Raw genomic sequence first — 18,070 nt, 5'->3', positions numbered from 1 at the left:
CCGAACTCCAGCCCCGCACTCTGCATGGCCCGTGACTCCGAGGAGCCGGATTCCTCTCCGAACTCCGAGCCCCCCGCGCCCCTGCCAATCGAATCCGATTGGGCGCCGATAATGGAGTTCACCGCCGCGGACATCTTTCAGCACTCGCCCTTCGGCGAAATCCCGAATTCTCTAAAGTCTCTCTCTTTATCAAGAGAGCCCTGGCCGGACTATGGTCAGCGAGGGTGGGATACGGACGATAAGGAAATTCAAAGCCCACCCACCACCCACTTTGTAGCCACTGTCGACGATCTAACCGACATGCTTGACTTCAGCTCCGAAGACATCGATGGCATGGACGACGATGTAGGAGATGAACAGGAACCAGCACCTATAGGGTGCTGGAAGGCCACCTCGTCATATGACATATATATGGTGGATACTCCAAAAGATGGAGATGGCGATGGAACAGTGGGGGATGACGCCCCCAAGAAACAGCCAAAGCGCCGGCGTCAGCAGCGCCGCTCTAAATCCCGCCAAAGCAAAAATGGTGATTCCGGCATGGGAGATAATGCTACCCCGGATAGCGCCGAAGAACACCCACCTCAGCAAGATTCGGCACAGGAAGATGGAGAAGCCATCCCTCATGAGAGAGCGGCAGACTGAGAGGTCGAGGATGATAACTATACGCCTCCCTCCGAAGACGAGGCAAGCCTCGATGACGATGAATTCGTCATACCATCAAACCCCGCCGAACAAGAGCGTTTTAAACGCAGGCTTTTAGCCACGGCAAGCAGCCTCAAGAAAAAGCAGCAACAGCTTAGAGCTGCCCAAGATTTGCTAGCTGACAGATGGACTGAAGTCCTTGCGGCCGAAGAGTATGAACTCGAACGCCCCTCCAAGAGTTACCTGAAGCACAGGCCGCTACCCCGATCAGAGGAGGAAGCACCTACATCACCAGCGCATGACATGGCATACCGGCCACCTCGCGGCCATGACAGAGAGGCCTCTCGGCCCTCCACCCAAGCCATGCCCCGACGCCGCTCAACTAAGGCACGGAAAAATGCGCCCGACCTGCGAGACTTACTGGAGGATAAGGCAAGACAAACAAGATCGATCTACGGATCGCGCAGGCGCCCTACGGCATGTGACAATGATCTTCACGCCGGATACAACAAATCTGGCCGGGCGAACACAACAGACATAACTCTTCCGAGCTGCGTCGTGATATAGCCCAGTACAGAGGCGCCGCACACCCGCTATGCTTCACGAATGAAGTAATGGATCATAAAATCCCAGAGGGTTTCAAACCCATAAACATCGAATCATACGATGGCACAATAGATCCGGCGGTATGGATCGAGGATTATCTCCTTCACATCCACATGGCACGCGGCGATGATCTACACGCCATCGAATACCTCCCGCTCAAACTTAAAGGACCGGCCCGGCATTGGCTTAACAGCTTGCCAGCAGACTCAATCGGTTCTTGGGAGGACCTGGAAGCCACATTCCTCGACAACTTCTAGGGCACTTACGTGCGACCGCCGGATGCCGACGACTTAAGCCACATAATCCAGAAGCCAGAAGAATCGGCCAGACAATTCTGGACACGGTTCCTAACAAAGAAAAACCAGATAGTCGACTGTCCGTACGCAGAGGCCCTAGCAGCCTTCAAGCATAACATCTGCGACGAATGGCTTGCCTGGCACCTGGGACAGGAAAAGCCGAAATCCATGGCAGCCCTTATGACACTCATGACCCGCTTTTGCGCGGGAGAAGACAGCTGGCTAGCTCGCAGTAACAACTTATCAAAGAACCATGGTAATTCGGATACCAAGGACAAAAGTGGCATGACACGTCGGAATAAGCAAAAACACCGCGTTAACAGCGACAACAATGAAGATACGGCAGTCAATGCTGGATTCAAAGGCTATAAATCCGGTCAGCGGAAAAAGCCATTCAAAAAGAATACTCAGGGCCCGTCCAGTTTGGACCGAATACTTGATCGCTTGTGCCAGATACATGGCACCCCTAAAAGGCCAGCCAATCACACTAACAGGGATTGTTGGGTGTTTAAGCAGGCAGGCAAGTTAAGGGCCGAAAACAGAGACAAGGGGCTGCACAGCGACGATGAGGAGCCCAAGGCGCCGAACAACAATGGACAGAAGGGCTTCCCCCCACAAGTGTGGACGGTGAACATGATATACGCAACCCACATTCCCAAGCGGGAGCGGAAGCATGCGCTACGGGACGTATACGCGATAGAGCCAGTCGCCCCAAAGTTCAACCCATGGTCCTCCTGCCTGATCACTTTTGATCAAAGGGACCATCCCACTAGCATCCGTCATGGCGGCTTCTCCGCATTGATTCTCGACCCAATCATCGACGGATTTCATCTCACAAGAGTCCTCATGGACGGCGGCAGTAGCCTGAACCTGCTTTATCAGGATACAGTGCGGAAAATGGGCATAGATCCCTCGAGGATTAAGCCCACAAGAACGACCTTTAAAGGCGTTATACCAGGTGTAGAAGCCAACTGTACAGGCTCAGTAACACTTGACGTGGTCTTCGGATCCCCGGACAATTTCCAAAGCGAAGAGTTAATCTTCGATATAGTCCCGTTTCGCAGTGGCTATCACGCCCTGCTCGGACGAACCGCATTTGCAAAGTTCAATGCGGTGCCGCACTACACATATCTCAAGCTCAAGATGCCAGGCCCTCGAGGAGTAATTACGGTCAATGGAAACACCGAACGCTCCCTCCGTACGGAGGAGCATACGGCGGCTCTCGTAGCGAAGGTGCAAAGTAGCCTTCTCAGGCAATTCTCCAGTCCGGCCATTAAAAAGCCAGACACAGCCATGCGCGCCCGGAGTAACCCACAGCAGGACCGCCTGGCACACTCTGAGCAAGCGTAGCAATGCGGCCCCAACCCCAGCTGTCGCGACATAGTGAAACCAGTACCTCGCGTACATAACTACGCCGTTGAAATACCATGGGCACAGGGGAAGGGGCACAATAACGGCACGCCCAAAATACGGCTTAAAATGTACTAGGGGCTGCTAGATTCTTTTTTTAATTTTTACTTACTTTCAGGACTCCATACTTCGGACGACCTGTTCGTCAATTCGACTGCCGCACAAACGATGCAAGATCCAGGGAGGCAGACAAGCCATGCCGCATTATGGAACTCCCAGGTGGTCTCTGTTACGAGCGGTATACCTGTTTTAAATATAATTCCGCGGCCTGCCCCTGGTCAGGACATACTGAATAGTCCAATATCTTTTGCTTACCGCACTATTTGTCTATTTTCTACATTACTCTCTTTTATATATGTTCATTAATGACATGTTGCACCCGTACACTGTGGTACGGCAAGTACGCCAGGGGCTTCAGTACCCTTTAATATGGTGTGAGAACTCCGTACACTTTCACAAGTGCGGCACCCCGAACTTATAGCACTATATGCATCGGCTCCGAATCATGATTTGGGTCAATAGTTGGGTTTGCCCGGTTCCTATGTTTTGGTGCCTTACGTTCCGCTATATCGGCTAAGGTAGCACTAGGAGAACCACTGCGATTGTGCCCCGGTTGAGCTGGGTTAAGCACCTCAGTGGAGAAAGCTAAAACTGACTGTCATGATGAGGCGAGAGACCGGTCGCTGTTCGAGAGGTTTTTCGAGTCCCTAAAGACTTATGCCGCTTCGAGCGAGGAGCCGGATTTTGTCCGGCCAAGGCGTGGATAGCGCCCCGAACTCGGTCTTCCGAACTAGGGGCTTCGCCAAAATTTAAAATTATAAAGTTCTATGGCTAAGTGAGAGTGTTCAAGCATTATTGTCCGATTGCCTGGTTCGTTGTGCTGAGCGCCTCCCTCGAAGGACCCAACTATGGGAAAAAGAGCGCTCAGGTTTATCCCGAACACCCCAGCACTAGTGGCATGGGGGCAGAAGCCGACAACTGGCCATCTCTCAATTTCTTGATAAACGGCCGCACAGAAAATAATATTTTAAATTCAACAAGCATTGCTTAAAGTGCCTATGAACAAGTTTTCAGCGCACAGGATAAAAACGAGCGAGTTTATTCAAAAATTACATCCTTGGTACATTCATCTGCCACAAGGCGGGCACCTACAAGAACATCCTTGTAATAGTTCTCGGGCTTGCGATGCTCCTTCCCCGGTGGCGGCCCGTCCCTCACAAGCTTCTCACCGTCCAGCTTACCCCAGTGCACCTTCGCACGGGCAAGGGCCCTACGGGCTCCTTCGATGCAGACGGACCGCTTGATGACCTCGAGCCTTGGACAGGCCTCCACCACCCGCCGCACCAGCCCGAAGTAGCTCCCAGACAGGGCCTCTCCGGGCCACAGCCAAACTATGAAGCCCTTCATGGCCTGTTCGGCCGCCTTGTGGAGCTCGACCAGCTGTTTCAGCTGGTCGCTCAAGGGCACAGGGTGTCCGGCCTCAGCATACTGAGACCAGAACACCTTCTCCGTAGAGCTGCCCTCTTCAGCTCGGTAGAACGCGGCGGCGTCGGATACGCTGCGGGGAAGATCTGCGAATGCCCCTGGAGAGCTCCGGATTCGGGTAAGTAACAAGTAGTTTACTTTTATATTTCTGCTTTGCATAAAGAATGCCTTACCCGCTGCTATCTTTTTCACCTCCTCCAACTCTTGGAGGGCCTTTTGGGCTTCAGCCTTGGCAAACTTGGCAGTCTCAAGGGCCGCCGCGAGCTCGGACGCTTGGGTCTTTGACTCAAGCTCCAAACTCTCATGTTTTTTCATGAGAGCCTGAAGCTCTTGCTGCACCTCGCCGACCTGAGCCCCAAGTTTCTCTTGCTCGGTGCGCTCCACGGCCATTTTCTTTTCGGCCTCGGACAGCGCCTGCTTGAGGGTCGCCATCTCAGTCGTGGCCCTTATAATAAGCAGTGCAATCCTGTTATTTTTTGCAATCACGCCTCTCTATAGGCACTTTTTCTGTAGGGTATTTTCTTACCTTCTTTCTCCTCGAGCTACCGTTTGGCAAGGCCGAGAGCTTGCTCGGTCCACTCGAGGTCCTGCTTTAGGACACCCACCTCCGCAGTCAGTGCGGCGGTGGATAGCAGCGAAGCCTACATACGCATATTGACTCTTTTTGTTAGACTCCTGCGAAATTTACTAGATCCTCTATTCGGCTTTTCTTTCCGAACGCCAAACAGAGCATCAGGGGCTACTGTCTATGCGGTACTACATATTTTTACTTACCTCGAAGCCTGTTAGAAGGCTAGCGCAAGCTTCAGTCAGTCCGCTCTTGGCGGACTGAACCTTCTGGATCACCGTACTCATAATAGTACGGTGCTCCTCGTTGATGGAGGCACCTTCAAGCACCTCCAACAGATTGTCCGGCGCCTCCGGTTGGACGGAGGCTGCCGGCTCAGAAGGCTTGCTCCTCTTGGAAGGAGTTCACCTGCCGCGGTCCGGAATTGTTGAAGATTCCGGCACGGGGTCCGGCTCAAAGCTGGACTTGGAGCCCTGGGGGTCTTGTCCCCTTTACTCCTGGAGTCTTGGAGGTTGCCTTGCGGCTCCTCCAGGACCACCTCCTCCTGCCCCGAAGCTTGTCGCGACGCCACTTCAGCGTCGTCCGCAGTGCGGGGGGAGACAACGGGCGGAACTGAGTTCACGTCCGATGAATCCAGGGAGCCGCTCGACGACTCGTTGAGTTCGGCCCGGGGCGGGCTGCATGATTATATTCGACATTAGGGAAAGCTGTGCAACAAAAGGAATATCATGAGTTACTCTGGTATCCGAACACTTACGATTTCGCCGGACGCTTGGCCCTGTCCGGCCACTCCTCTTCGTCCTCGTCGGCGTCGGGGGCGTAGTCCGACGGAGGGGTTTTCCTCTTCTTGGACCCTTCGCCACCCCCTACTGGGGCGGCCTTCCTCTTCTTTCCTCCCCCCGCTGGAGGGGGAGAGGTTTCTTCTTCCTCCTCCTCGTCTCCACGGGAGGAGTGCGTCTCGGACTTGTCGGACGACGAGTCCGACACCACCATATGCCGGGAACTCTTTCGAGTCCCCGTGGCCTTCTTCTTCTTGGCCTTCTTCTCCGGCACCACATAAGGCGCCGGAACCAGCAGCTTCGCTAGTAGAGCTGGGGCTGGGTCTTCGGGCAGCGGAGCCGGATAGTTAATCGATCCGGACTTCGCCCGCCAAGCCTGTCAAAGGTAAGGGAGTTTAGATCCCGCATAGAGTTAAACTATGAAAAAACTTAACATTCTGTAAAAGGTGAAAATAGCTTACCTCGCTAGCATGACGCTGCGAGCTGTATCCGCGGTCCTCGGAAGCGGATGTGGGAGCCTCGGTGCCTTTGGTTAGCACCCTCCAGATGTCTTCATACATCGTGTCGAAGAACCTGTTAAGGGTTCGGTGCTGCGCTGGGTCGAACTCCCGTAGATTAAAATCCCGTTGTTGACAGGGGAGGATCTGGCGGACGAGCATAACCTGGACTACATTGACGAGCTTGATCGGCTTGCTCACCAGGGACTGGATGCATGTCTGCAATCCGGTCAGCTCTTTTTCATCGCCCCACGACAGGCCCGTCTCTTTCCAGGACATAAGCCGCGTGGGGGGTCCGGATCGGAACTCGGGGGCTGCGATCCATTTCGGATCGCGTGGCTCGGTGTTTTAAAACCACCACGATTGCCACCCCTTCAGGGTCTCCACGAAGGAGCCCTCGAGCCATAGGACGTTGGCCATCTTGCCCGCCATGGCGCCTCCGCACTCCGCCTGGCTGCCGCGCACCACCTTGGGCTTGACGTTGAAGGTCTTGAGCCAGAGGCCAAAATGGGGGCGGATGCGGAGGAAAGCCTCGCACACGATGATAAACGCCGAGATGTTGAGGACGAAGTTCGGGGCCAGATCGTGGAAATCCAGGACATAGTAAAACATGAGCCCCCGGACAAATGGGTGGAGTGGAAAACCCAGTCCGCGGAGGAAGTGGGGAAGGAATACTACCCTCTCATGGGGCCTTGGGGTGGGGAGAAGCTGCCCCTCCTCGGGAAGCCGGTGCGCGATGTCTTTGGACAAGTATCCGGCCTTCCTTAGCTTTTTGACATGGCCCTCCATGACGGAGGAGACCATCCACTTGCCTCCCGCTCCGGACACTGCTGGAGAAGGTTGAGGTGGGAAGTGCGGGCTTGGTCACTGGAGCTCGAGTGCGCAGGAGATGGATAGGCAAAGGAGGAAGAAGGCGTAGGTAAAAAGGTGGATCCTTATCCCCTTATATGGGCGGATGCGGTTGTGCGTCCCCACCTGCCTAGTAAAACTCGCTTGCCTCCCAAGCGCCGCGATAAGTGGCACGGTTAGGGTTACCCACGTCCGTATTGATGAGAATCCCATAAAGGGGGTACACGATCTCTGCTTTGACACGACGTGCCAAGGAAACCGCCTCGCGAAACATGCTGAGGTGGAAAAGTAAAAACGATTCGAGTAAAGGACTTGGCCGTAGTGTGATGACGCACCGCGGAATACGTCGGCAGATTTGATTTGTGTTAATATTATTCTCTATGGCAATATGTGGAAATTTATTTTGCAGAGCCGGACACTACTATTGGTGTTTACAATCTTCTATGAAAGACTTGGAGGAGGAACCAGCCTTGCAATGCCGAAGACAATTTGCGCGCCGGACACGTCGTCATTAAAGCCTGGTTCAGGGGATACTGAGGGAGTCCTGGATTAGGTGGTGTTCTGGTAGCCGGACTATACCTTCAGCCGGACTCCTGGACTATGAAGATACAAGATTGAAGACTTCGTCCCGTGTCCGGATGGGACTTTCCTTGGCGTGGAAGGCAAGCTTGGTGATGCGGATATTCAAGATCTCCTACCATTGTAACCGACTTGATGTAACCCGAACCCTATCCGGTGTCTATATAAACCGGAGGGTTGTAGTCCGTAGGCAATCAACTCCATACACAACAATCATACCATAGGCTAGCTTCTAAGGTTTAGCCTCCTTGATATCGTGGTAGATCTACTCTTGTACTACCCATATCATCAATATTAATCAAGCAGGAGTAGGGTATTACCTCCATCGAGAGGGCCCGAACCTGGGTAAAACAAAGTGTTCCCTGCCTCCTGTTACCATCCGGCCTAGACGCACAGTTCGGGACCCCCTACCCGAGATCCGCCGGTTTTGACACCGACAGCGGCAATAGGAGAACAACTGTGAGGGCCGATCCTCAAAGGTAAGGTAGTATATCTCCGCTATTAAAGTACCTTTTGATTACTTACAGCTCGTTGGAGGGCCAGCACCCACCGAGGCAGGACCCTCTGGTGGTGACTTCTTCTCTCGTTTGGAAACCTTGGTTTCCGGATCTTCAGAGGCAGTCCTCTTCCTTCCCCGAAGCGAGAAAAGGTCAGATTCTTCCCCTTGGTTATCCTCCTTCACGGAGACGCTCATTCCCTCGGTTGGAATTGGTAGCAATGGGGGCCCGCTTTCGACCTCATTATTCCCCCCTTATCTTCCCTCGAGGGCTCCGGGCAAGGTGCTAGCTCAAGCATCTTTTCCAGTACCGGATTCTCCAAACCCTCAGGAAGGGGGGCCGAACACCGAATCATCTTCGCCTTTGTTAGCCAGTCCTGGTCAAAGAGTGATTTTTCAGAATAACATCATGGTAAATGAAAGACGGTGTGTTCGGCTAGAGGATTACTTACTTGGTCGGCGGTACGGTTGCTGCTCAGGCCCACGTCCTCAGTAGTATCCGGACACTCTATTTGGGGTCCAAAGAATGATTTGTACATCTCCTCGTGCGTCAGGCCGAGGAAATTCTCAATAGTGCGCGGCCCTTCTGGGTTGAACTCCCACATACGGAGGGGCCGGCGTTTGCATGGCTGGATTTGTCGAACCAGCATGACTTGCACCACCGTAACCAGACTAAAATCTCCTTCAAAGAGATCTTGAATGCGGCTCTGCAGTACAGGCACGTCCTTGGCTGGAGCCCAGCTCAGCCCTCTGCTAATCCATGACATTAGTTGTGGTGGAGGGCCCGAGCAGAAAGCAGGAGTAGCCATCCACTTGGCACTTCTGGGAGTTGTGATGTAAAACCACTCCCGCTGCCATAATCTGGACACCTCTGAAAAGGAACCCTTTGGCCATGGAGCTCCCGCGATTTTACTTATTAATGCGCCTCCGCAGGCTACGTGCTGCCCCTCGACCATCTTGGGCTTCACGTCAAAGGTCTTGAGCCACAGTTCGAAGTGAGGGGTAATGCGGAGGAAGGCCTCACATATGACAATAAATGCCGAGATGTGGAGAAAGGAGTCCGGGGCTAGATCGTGGAAATCTAGCCCGTAATAGAACATCAAACCCCTAACAAAGGGATCCAGGGTGAGGCCTAGACCTCGGAGGAAGTGGGAGACGAACACGACGCTCTCGTCGGGTTCGGGAGTAGGGATGACCTGCCCTCGGGTGGGCAACCTATGCAAAATTTCAGCGGTCAGGTATCTGGCCTCCCTCAACTTCTTGATATCCTCTTCCGTAACGAAGGAGGGCATCCACCGGCCTTGAAGGCTAGATCCGGACATGATTGAAGTTCCGAAGCACCTGACCTGGGCTTTGGGTGGTAGAACTCGGGGCGGGGGAAGGATTCGATTGAGCACGGGAGGAAAAAAATTAAAAGCCTTGTCCCTTTAAAGAGGTTGAATATCAAGCGTCCTCTCCATAGCTGTTTGGGACTTGCCTATAATCTAGGAGTCCTAGACACGGTTGGGTTACCCACGACCGTATTGATGAGAATCCCGTAATTAGGGGAACATGATCTCTGCTTTGACAAGATGTGTCAAGAAACCGCCTCGCGTTATGTGTGGAGCTGGTTAAAGAAAAATGGTTCGAATAATCACCGAGCCATGCCATGATGTCATGTTGCCGAAACGTGTCAGCAGATTAAGATTTGTGGAAATATTATTCTCTCTACGGTGGTATGTGGAACTTATTTTGCAGGGTCGGACACTATCCTTGTATTCAAATTCTTCCGTGGTGTATACGGAGGAGGAACCCGCCTTGCAATGCCGAAGAAAATACTGCGCGCCGGACTCAACGTCATTGAAAGCCTGGTTCAGGGGCTACTGAGGGAGTCCTGGAATAGGGGGTCTCCGGACAGCCGGACTATATCCTTTGGCCAGACTGTTAGACTATGAAGATACAAGATTGAAGACTTTGTCTCGTGTTCGGATGGGACTCTACTTGGCGTGGAAGGCAAGCTAGGCAGTACGGATATGGATATCTCCTCCTTTGTAACCAACCTTGTGTAACCATAGCCCCCTCCGGTGTCTATATAAACCGGAGGGTTTTAGTCCGTAGGACACAACAATAACATACAATCATACCATAGGCTAGCTTCTAGGGTTTAGCCTCTTCGATCTCGTGGTAGATCAATTCTTGTAATACCCATATCATCAAGAATAAATCAAGCAGGACGTAGGGTTTTACCTCCATCAAGAGGGCCCGAACCTAGGTAAAACATCGTGTCCCCTGCCTCCTGTTACCATCCGCCTTAGACACATAGTTCGGGACCCCCTACATGAGATCCGCCGGTTTTGACACCGACAATGATCTTTATATCGAGTTCAACTGAAATCTCCCAATCTTTCAAGTGGCATGCTTGGTTTGCCAAGTTGATGCCATGATCATTTTCCCTTCCAGAGTACCCATATGCATTGCACATCATACCTTGCATTCCATGCCATGTCTTGCATCTAGTTTGTTGTGCATTGCACCGTGATTGATTGTTCTTTCGTTGCTCATGTTCTTGCTTTGGGTAGAGCCGGGAGACGAGTTCATGAACGAGGATCCTGTCGAGTACGTTTACGAGGAGAAAGCTTTCGACAACCCTGAGAACTTTGCAGGCAAGATGATCATTACCCCTAATATCACTTTTATCTTTGCTTGCTAGTTTTTCGCTCTATCACTATGCCACGCTACCTACCACTTGTTTATCAAGCCTCCATTATTGCCATGTCAAGCCTCTAACCCACCTTCCTAGCAAACCATTGTTTGGCTATGTTACCGCTTTTGCTCAGCCCCTCTTATAGCGTTGCTAGTTGTAGGTGTAGTGCAGGTTATTCCATTTGGGAACATGGATAATTTTGGGATATCACAATATCTCTTATTTTAGTTAATGCATCTATATATACTTAGCAAAGGGTGGAAGGCTTGGCCATTTGCTCAGTGTTTTGTTCCACTCTTGCCGGCCTAGTTTCCGTCATACCGGTGTTATATTCCTTGATTTTGCGTTCCTTACGCAGTTGGGGTTATGGGACCCCCTTGACAGTTCACTTTGAATAAAACTCCTCCAGTAAGGCCCAACCTTGGCTTAACCATTTGCCTAATAACAACTAAAATTTTCCTAGGGAGTAATTAACCTGAGGATTTCTTAATCAACCCCCCCCCCCCCCCCCGTGCCAGTGCTCCTCTGAGTGTTGGTCCAAACCAGGCAGCCTGCGGGGCCACCTTGGGGAAACTCGAGGGTTGGTTTTACTCGTAGCTTGTCCCATCCGGTGTGCCCTGAGAATGAGATTTGTGTAGCTCCTATCGGTATTTGTCGGCACATTCGGGCGGTCTTGCTGGTCTTGTTTTACCATTGTCGAAATGTCTTGTAACCAGGATTCCAAGACTGATCGGGTTATTCTGGGAGCACCCCTGCAGGGTATAAACTTTCGAGAGCCGTGCCCGTGGTTATGTGGCAGATGGGAATTTGTTAATATACGGTTGTAGAGAACTTGACACTTGACTTAATTAAAATACACCAACTTCGTGTGTAACCGTGATGGTCTCTTTTCGACGGAGTTTGGGAAGTCAACACGGTTGGGTTATGTATGAATGTATGTAGTTCAGGATCACTTCTTGATCACTTATAGCTTACGACCGTTGCGTAGTTTCTCATGTTACTCTTGTAATCGTATGTTAGCCACAATATTTGCTTAGTGCTTGCTGCAACTCCACCTTATAACCACATCCTACCTATAAGCTCAAATAGTCTTGATCTCGCGGGTTTTGAGATTGCTGAGTCCTCGTGACTCACATATACTACCGAAACAGTTGCAGGTGCTGATGATACCAGTGCAGGTGATGGCACCGAGCTCAAGTGGGAGTTCGATGAAGACCTTGGCTGTTACTATGTTTCCTTTCCGGATGATCAGTAGTGGTGCCCAGTTGGGATGATCGGGATTTACTATTTGGGGCTGTCTTCTTTTCATTTGGATCCGTCCGTAGTCGTACTTTGTGTGTACTCTGAATGATGTATGAATATTTTGATCATTGTGTGATGTGGCGATTGTAAGCCAACTATTTACTTCCCTGTTCATTTTAGATGGGATTGTGTGAAGATGAACCTTCTTCCGACCATACCAAAATGCGGTTATGCCTCTAAGTCGTGCCCCAACACGTGGGAGATATAGCCGCATCATGGGTGTTACACCCCCCCACCCCGCCGCTGCCGCCTCAAAGTTGGGAAACGGACATCGTACGTATTGAACCAGGCTTGGAGTCAGGTACAGTGTTTGGTTTGTAATGTAGTTGGTGGAAAATTGAAGTTGTGCATTTGGGATTTAAACACATCATACACCATTGTACCCATACATATTTTCAGGCCGCATGTATTGTATACGGGGTCTTCTAATTGACCACGTCTCCCTTGTGCGGTTTTTTGGGAGGACACACATATCCGTGGGCTCCCCGAGTGTATATATATCATCCCTTTGACCGATAATGAGGGGTATGTGTTGTCCATGAATGGATTCCTCCTAGTTCGTGTTAGGGCCGGTCACCATCAACTATCGCTCAACCAATGCTCGAGCTCATGCGTTGTCAGGATTCCCTCCCAGATGCTCGGATTGCTGGGTTCAACCTACTTCAAACCATGTGTATCTCGTCCTTGACTACATTACCTTCATGGTTGTTGTTTGTCTCGATAGGTAGGCACCACATGTAAATTGTACATTATTCTATATTGAAAACACACATCACCCCTTCCCAACATACATCATTTTGGGCCGCATGCAAGAAGTGCTGGTTTTGTGGTCCCTCTCGTGCTATTTTTATGATGGTTCAATCTATTGGCCCAAGCTGTTTATCAACAACAACAACTGTCGTTTGACCAAATGATAGATTCATTGGTCCGTCCTATGGTAGGTCATGGCGACATGCATGTATGATCAAATTATTGATCATTATGTGCATCCGCCCCACTGACACAAAGTGGGAGGTAGTGGGCCAAGCATCTTAGCTAGGTACGACATTATGTCATTATACATATATCCTAGCTAGGTGGTTGTTAGGGTGCTTTCAGGTTTGTGAGGCAGGTGCCACCAAAGTTATGCATTGTGTATTTACAGTTTTAAACATCCCCAATATTCGTACATATATTTGGCCACTTCCAAGTGGTTCTTGACTTCTGGCCCCTCTCATCGATCTTCAACGACGCTCCCAACCTTTTCACTCATATATATTTGGGGCACATGCTGGTGTGGCTGTCTTTTGACCCTCTCTAACGTTATTTTTTGCTGCAAAGACTCTGATGATGCTCAACGGACACGGGGTATAATATCTTAACCGTGTGCGATACAAGTGCAATGTGAATCACCCCGCCTGCGCACGCATGAGCAAATTAAGGTGAAGGTACTGGCTCAAATGTGTGCGATGCAAGTCTGCTGAAATCACCACAACCGCGCAAGCGCGAGCAAATTAAGGTGGAGGTACTGGCTCAACCATGTGTGATGCAAGTGCGCTGAAATCACCACGATCGCGCAAGCGCGGGCAAAGGGTGGAGGTACTGGCTTAACCGCATGCAATGCAAGTGCGCTGTAAAACCACCACCTGTGCAAGCTAAAGGCGGGTAAGTTTATTTGGAATTAGGACGAACCGTGTGTGATAGACCAACTAGCTAGAAATATAAAAAACAAACTACCCACCTTGAGCGTTGCAAAAATCGGCTAATCTGCGCCACTTTTCCTTATTATCATACACGCATATTGTAATTGGACCGTGAGAGATCTTGGGCATTCCCGCGCCGCATCAATTCCTTTACCCAAATGTTAGTAGCCGCCGTACTTCAACTGTTGCCCACACTCCTCCAGCACCGACCCTTTGGTAAAATTGCAGTAGCTGTGGCATTTGAACCGTCGCCCTCCCTCGTCCACCACCATCTCCACCCAACATTACTAAATTTTTCAGTAGCCGCGACGTATCTTGAAACACCAACCCCCCCTCCCCACTTGAAGCCTAGCTAGAGGCCACCGCCGGCGCCGCCACCAACCCCTGCCGGTCTACCCGTTCCTCCTAGCTTAGATAATAAAGTTCAGGTTACCCAGCGATTCCCATACTGTCGCCCCATTCCCCTGTATTTTTAGATGAGGCCTGCGGTGTCCCTCCCCGCCAGATCCACATCCCCTGCTCCAGAATGTCGCACCCTAAGCTCGACCACGTATCCCGGGGAGCCCGACGAGCATTCGGCCAAGAAGAGGTTTATCATAGCCTCTCCGGTGAACATTGGCGAGGTGGCCGCCATTCGCCCTGACCTTTCTATCCCACAGCAACACGTTGCCACGGAAGCCGGTGAAGATGTTGACTATGTTGCAATGCCGAAGGCTTCATGTCAGCGGGCTAGAGTATTACAGTATCTCGGGAAAGCTGGCTACGACATCAAGCTCGTCACACCAACGGCTTCGTGCGAGCCATGTCACAAGTTAAGTGGTCCATCCCCAACAACTCTTGTTCACCCACCGTCGCTCTCTTCGATGGCCTTGCTACTGATCTCCTCCGCCAAGCGGTCAAGGATTTGCGAGCTTTATACGCCATCGAGCCCATTTTGTCCTTTCTGGAGGACATGTTCCATGGCGGCTGCTTGGGATCCTCAATTGCCAAGTCATATCTCATCGACCATGACCACGACCACGAGGAGGGCACCCACAAAGGTTCTTCCAAGGTGAAACAGCCCATCTGTGACATCAGAGGGCGCACCATGGGTCTATGCTCTTCCAACTGGAAGGATCCCATCCATGAAAGGTGAGACAACATTCTATCAACAAATCTTACCTTTTCTAGCTTGCGAACCCATACCCTTCATTGTAGTAGCATTTGCCGTGCGGTGCTTTAACTGTGTCGTGTTTAATTATTTCAGTTATGCAAAAATGTATTGTTCAATAGGCCTATGTGATTTGTCCACTTCAGTTTCATGAATGGCTATATTTGGTTTCTTATAGTGAGTAGATGCCTTTTTTATCTGTATTTGGTTGTTAGGTTGGTTGGAGTGAGCATTTTTCCAGTTATCGAGCAGATGCCTTGTTTATCTGTATTTGGTTCTTAGTTTGGTTGTAGTGAGCATTTGTCTAGTTATCAAGCAGATGCCTTGTTTATCTGTATTTGGTTGTTAGGTTGCTTTTTTATCATTTGTCTAGTTATCAAGCAGATGCCTTGTTTATCTATATTTGGTTGTTAGGTTGATTTTTTATAGCATTGTCGAGTTATCAAGCAGATGCCTTGTTTATCTTTATCTGCTAGTTAGGTTGGTTGAAGTGAGCGTTTGTCCAGTTTTCAAGCATATGCCTTGTTTATCTATATTTGCTTGTTAGTTTGGTTGCAGTGAAACTTCGTCCAGTTTTCAATGGCTATATTTGGTTGTTATACTGGTCATTTATGCCTTGTTTATTTCATTCATTCACAATGTGTTCTTCATTATGTGCAAGTCGGTATTATGCCGCTCGACTACATCAATACCAATTTGAACGGCTATATTTGGTTCCAGTTATTCCTGGTGTAGTTAACACATGCCCTTTATTTCAGTTTTACACAATTATCCAGTGTGATGTTTAAGCATTACCTATGTTCTATTCATTTTCAACAATACTAGTTTGAATTGAAATATTTGATGGCTGTTAAGCCTGCTGTCGGTAACATTGCCTTCCACTTTATATCTTCTTTAACAGCACGCTGAAACCAACACATTCAAGCTATCATTTGGAGATGATATTGTTTACCTTTGCTATATTTGTTTGATGTTAAGGTTGTTGTACTTATCATGCGTTTCCACTACTTATGCAGGACAACAATGGGAGTGGCAACCATTTTCCGCCGAGGTTAGCTTCATCCCTCAGTTTGTACTCCCCCCGTCGTTCCATAATGTAGTGCATATAGATCCAGGCCTGGACACTAGTTAGCTTCTAATATTGACTTGTTGCTTGCAGGTAAATATGCCCTTGGCAAGGATCCACGCATCGACCCTTTTTGCGTATGGGGCAATGAAATATTGATGAACAAGCATCAAGTGAGGAAACTGATAAGGATTATTAGCAAAAAGATACGAATGGCGCCAAGCAAATTATTTTTTTATGCTCTATCCAAAACAACAGTGAGCTGTAGGATGGTAACTACAAACTTTGCAACCTTCTCTTTTTACTGCCCATAATGAGTTGTTAGACAACAATGTCTGAATCTTTTTCATTCCAAGTGGTTCCCGAAGCAGTTCACGCAAGATTACTTCGCAAAGTACATGATTGGTGGACATGCAATGAAGGTTAAAGTATTTCATCCAGACTACAATGAGCATCGAGAAGTCCTAATGAAGAAAGTGCAGGTTGGACGGCAGCCATCACAAGTGGTTGGCCTAGAGTCGTGCGTGCATTACGCATGGAGGACGACACAATATGGGCATTCCGCTTCACCTTCTCCAGCAACCAGAATGCCTTTCGCCTCTCTCTTTACAGTCTTTAGTACAACTGTGGTTCATCATTCTTTACTTGGTGCTTATGTAGTTCTTTAGTGTATGTACCTGTGCTTCTAATTATGCATTCGTGGTTGAACCTATATTTGTAATAAACATGGTTGGATATGAAATAAGTGATTGCCTACTTTCAAATTCAAAACATGTGATTTTTAAATTAGAGATTAATTAGGGATTACACTGCACATGGTTTGCGAAAGCGAAACGTCTGCGATATACGTGGAGATCAGAAACGTTTCTAGGATCCACTACGTGTGCGATCAATCTCCACTGCACACACGACTTTCTCTTGAAAACTGTTTGCGTTAGACAACCTTGCGCAAATGTTTACCACATAAAAAATATGTGTTATGGACAGCCTTTGCCACATAGTTTCTTCTACGCACCGTGTGTGATGCATTCAATAACGCAAACGATAAAATTATTAATATCGTGTGCAATGGCAACGCTATCACAAACGATTTAACGGGAAAAATTATGTTTGATATTCCTGTGAACGGAAACGTTTTGCTTGCAGCGACTGTATGGGATGTACATACAAATGGAAAAGTTTAGCGGGGACTGACTGTGTGGGATGTACTTGTGACCGGAAACAATTTCGCCTACAAAATTGTATTTTTTAGCTCTACTGTACGTATTTCCGTATTTGAGCACTCGCCGGTCGCACACGACCTCATTTTGCCGAGCGTGTGTGCCAGGAGGGCATATCCCCGACGGTTTCTGGGTCATGCGGGAAGGACCCCAATATCTCCCACACTCCCTTGGCGACGGTTCCAAATGCTGTTGCGGAAAGGGGTTAAAAACCGTTTGTATACAACCGACGCGTACCAGTGGTAGTCCGCTACTTAAAAGTGTTACCTCATATGATTACATGGCCTCTATTTCATAAAATGTGTACCCGTTGAATTCATATGTGAATATACATATATTACTTCATAATAGAACCTTAAATCATCTAATAGTAATGGATTTGAATGCAAAACTAACAATGGTGCATCTACATGATAACTACAGTGGTAGTTTGAAGAAACATCACTCAAACTTTGGCATGCACAATTGAAAAGGACTATTTGAAAAAAATGCGATATGTGAGTGTCCATTCTTTATAATGTTGAATCGATATTGTATCTTTGTCCACGATACAAAGTAGATATTGATTTATTTTTGTCGGTCCAAAAAACCTTAGGTCCGTTGCCCAGACTATGCATAGGCACGATAACAAGATTACAGCACCAAGGTCAGATTGGAGCACAAGGGATCAGTTTTTCAAAGAATAAGCGTGCAACGCAAGAGGACCAAGACTAGTCAGAGAAGCTAGATATTGCAAAGGGAAAAACCTCCCTTCCCA

General features: G+C 49.3%; 1 protein-coding gene across 1 annotated transcript; it reads left to right on the top strand.

The window, feature by feature from the left end:
* Window positions 1–14,964: 14,964 nt before the first annotated feature.
* LOC147965222 (uncharacterized) lies at window positions 14,965–17,287 on the top strand. The gene is made up of 5 exons (XM_087530352.1): window positions 14,965–15,008; window positions 16,044–16,078; window positions 16,187–16,365; window positions 16,450–16,575; window positions 17,240–17,287. The coding sequence occupies exons 1-5, from the start codon at window positions 14,965–14,967 to the stop codon at window positions 17,285–17,287; spliced, it is 432 nt and encodes a 143-aa protein (XP_087386478.1).
* Window positions 17,288–18,070: the final 783 nt, after the last annotated feature.

This window comes from Triticum urartu, chromosome 6A (genome assembly GCF_056163025.1).
Source record: "Triticum urartu cultivar PI428250 chromosome 6A, HENAU_Tu73, whole genome shotgun sequence".
Taxonomy (NCBI): Eukaryota; Viridiplantae; Streptophyta; class Magnoliopsida; order Poales; family Poaceae; genus Triticum; species Triticum urartu.
Note: the sequence above shows the minus strand (reverse complement) of the source record. Positions and strands in the feature narration are given on the sequence as shown.

Excerpts from the sequence above, each read along its gene's own strand:
- LOC147965222 (XM_087530352.1), top strand. The coding sequence starts at position 14,965 with ATGGGTCTATGCTCTTCCAACTGGAAGGATCCCATCCATGAAAG. Across the intron at positions 16,079-16,186 it reads GGCAACCATTTTCCGCCGAG|GTAAATATGCCCTTGGCAAG; the intron begins GTTAGCTTCATC and ends TGTTGCTTGCAG. Across the intron at positions 16,366-16,449 it reads CAACAGTGAGCTGTAGGATG|TGGTTCCCGAAGCAGTTCAC; the intron begins GTAACTACAAAC and ends TTTCATTCCAAG.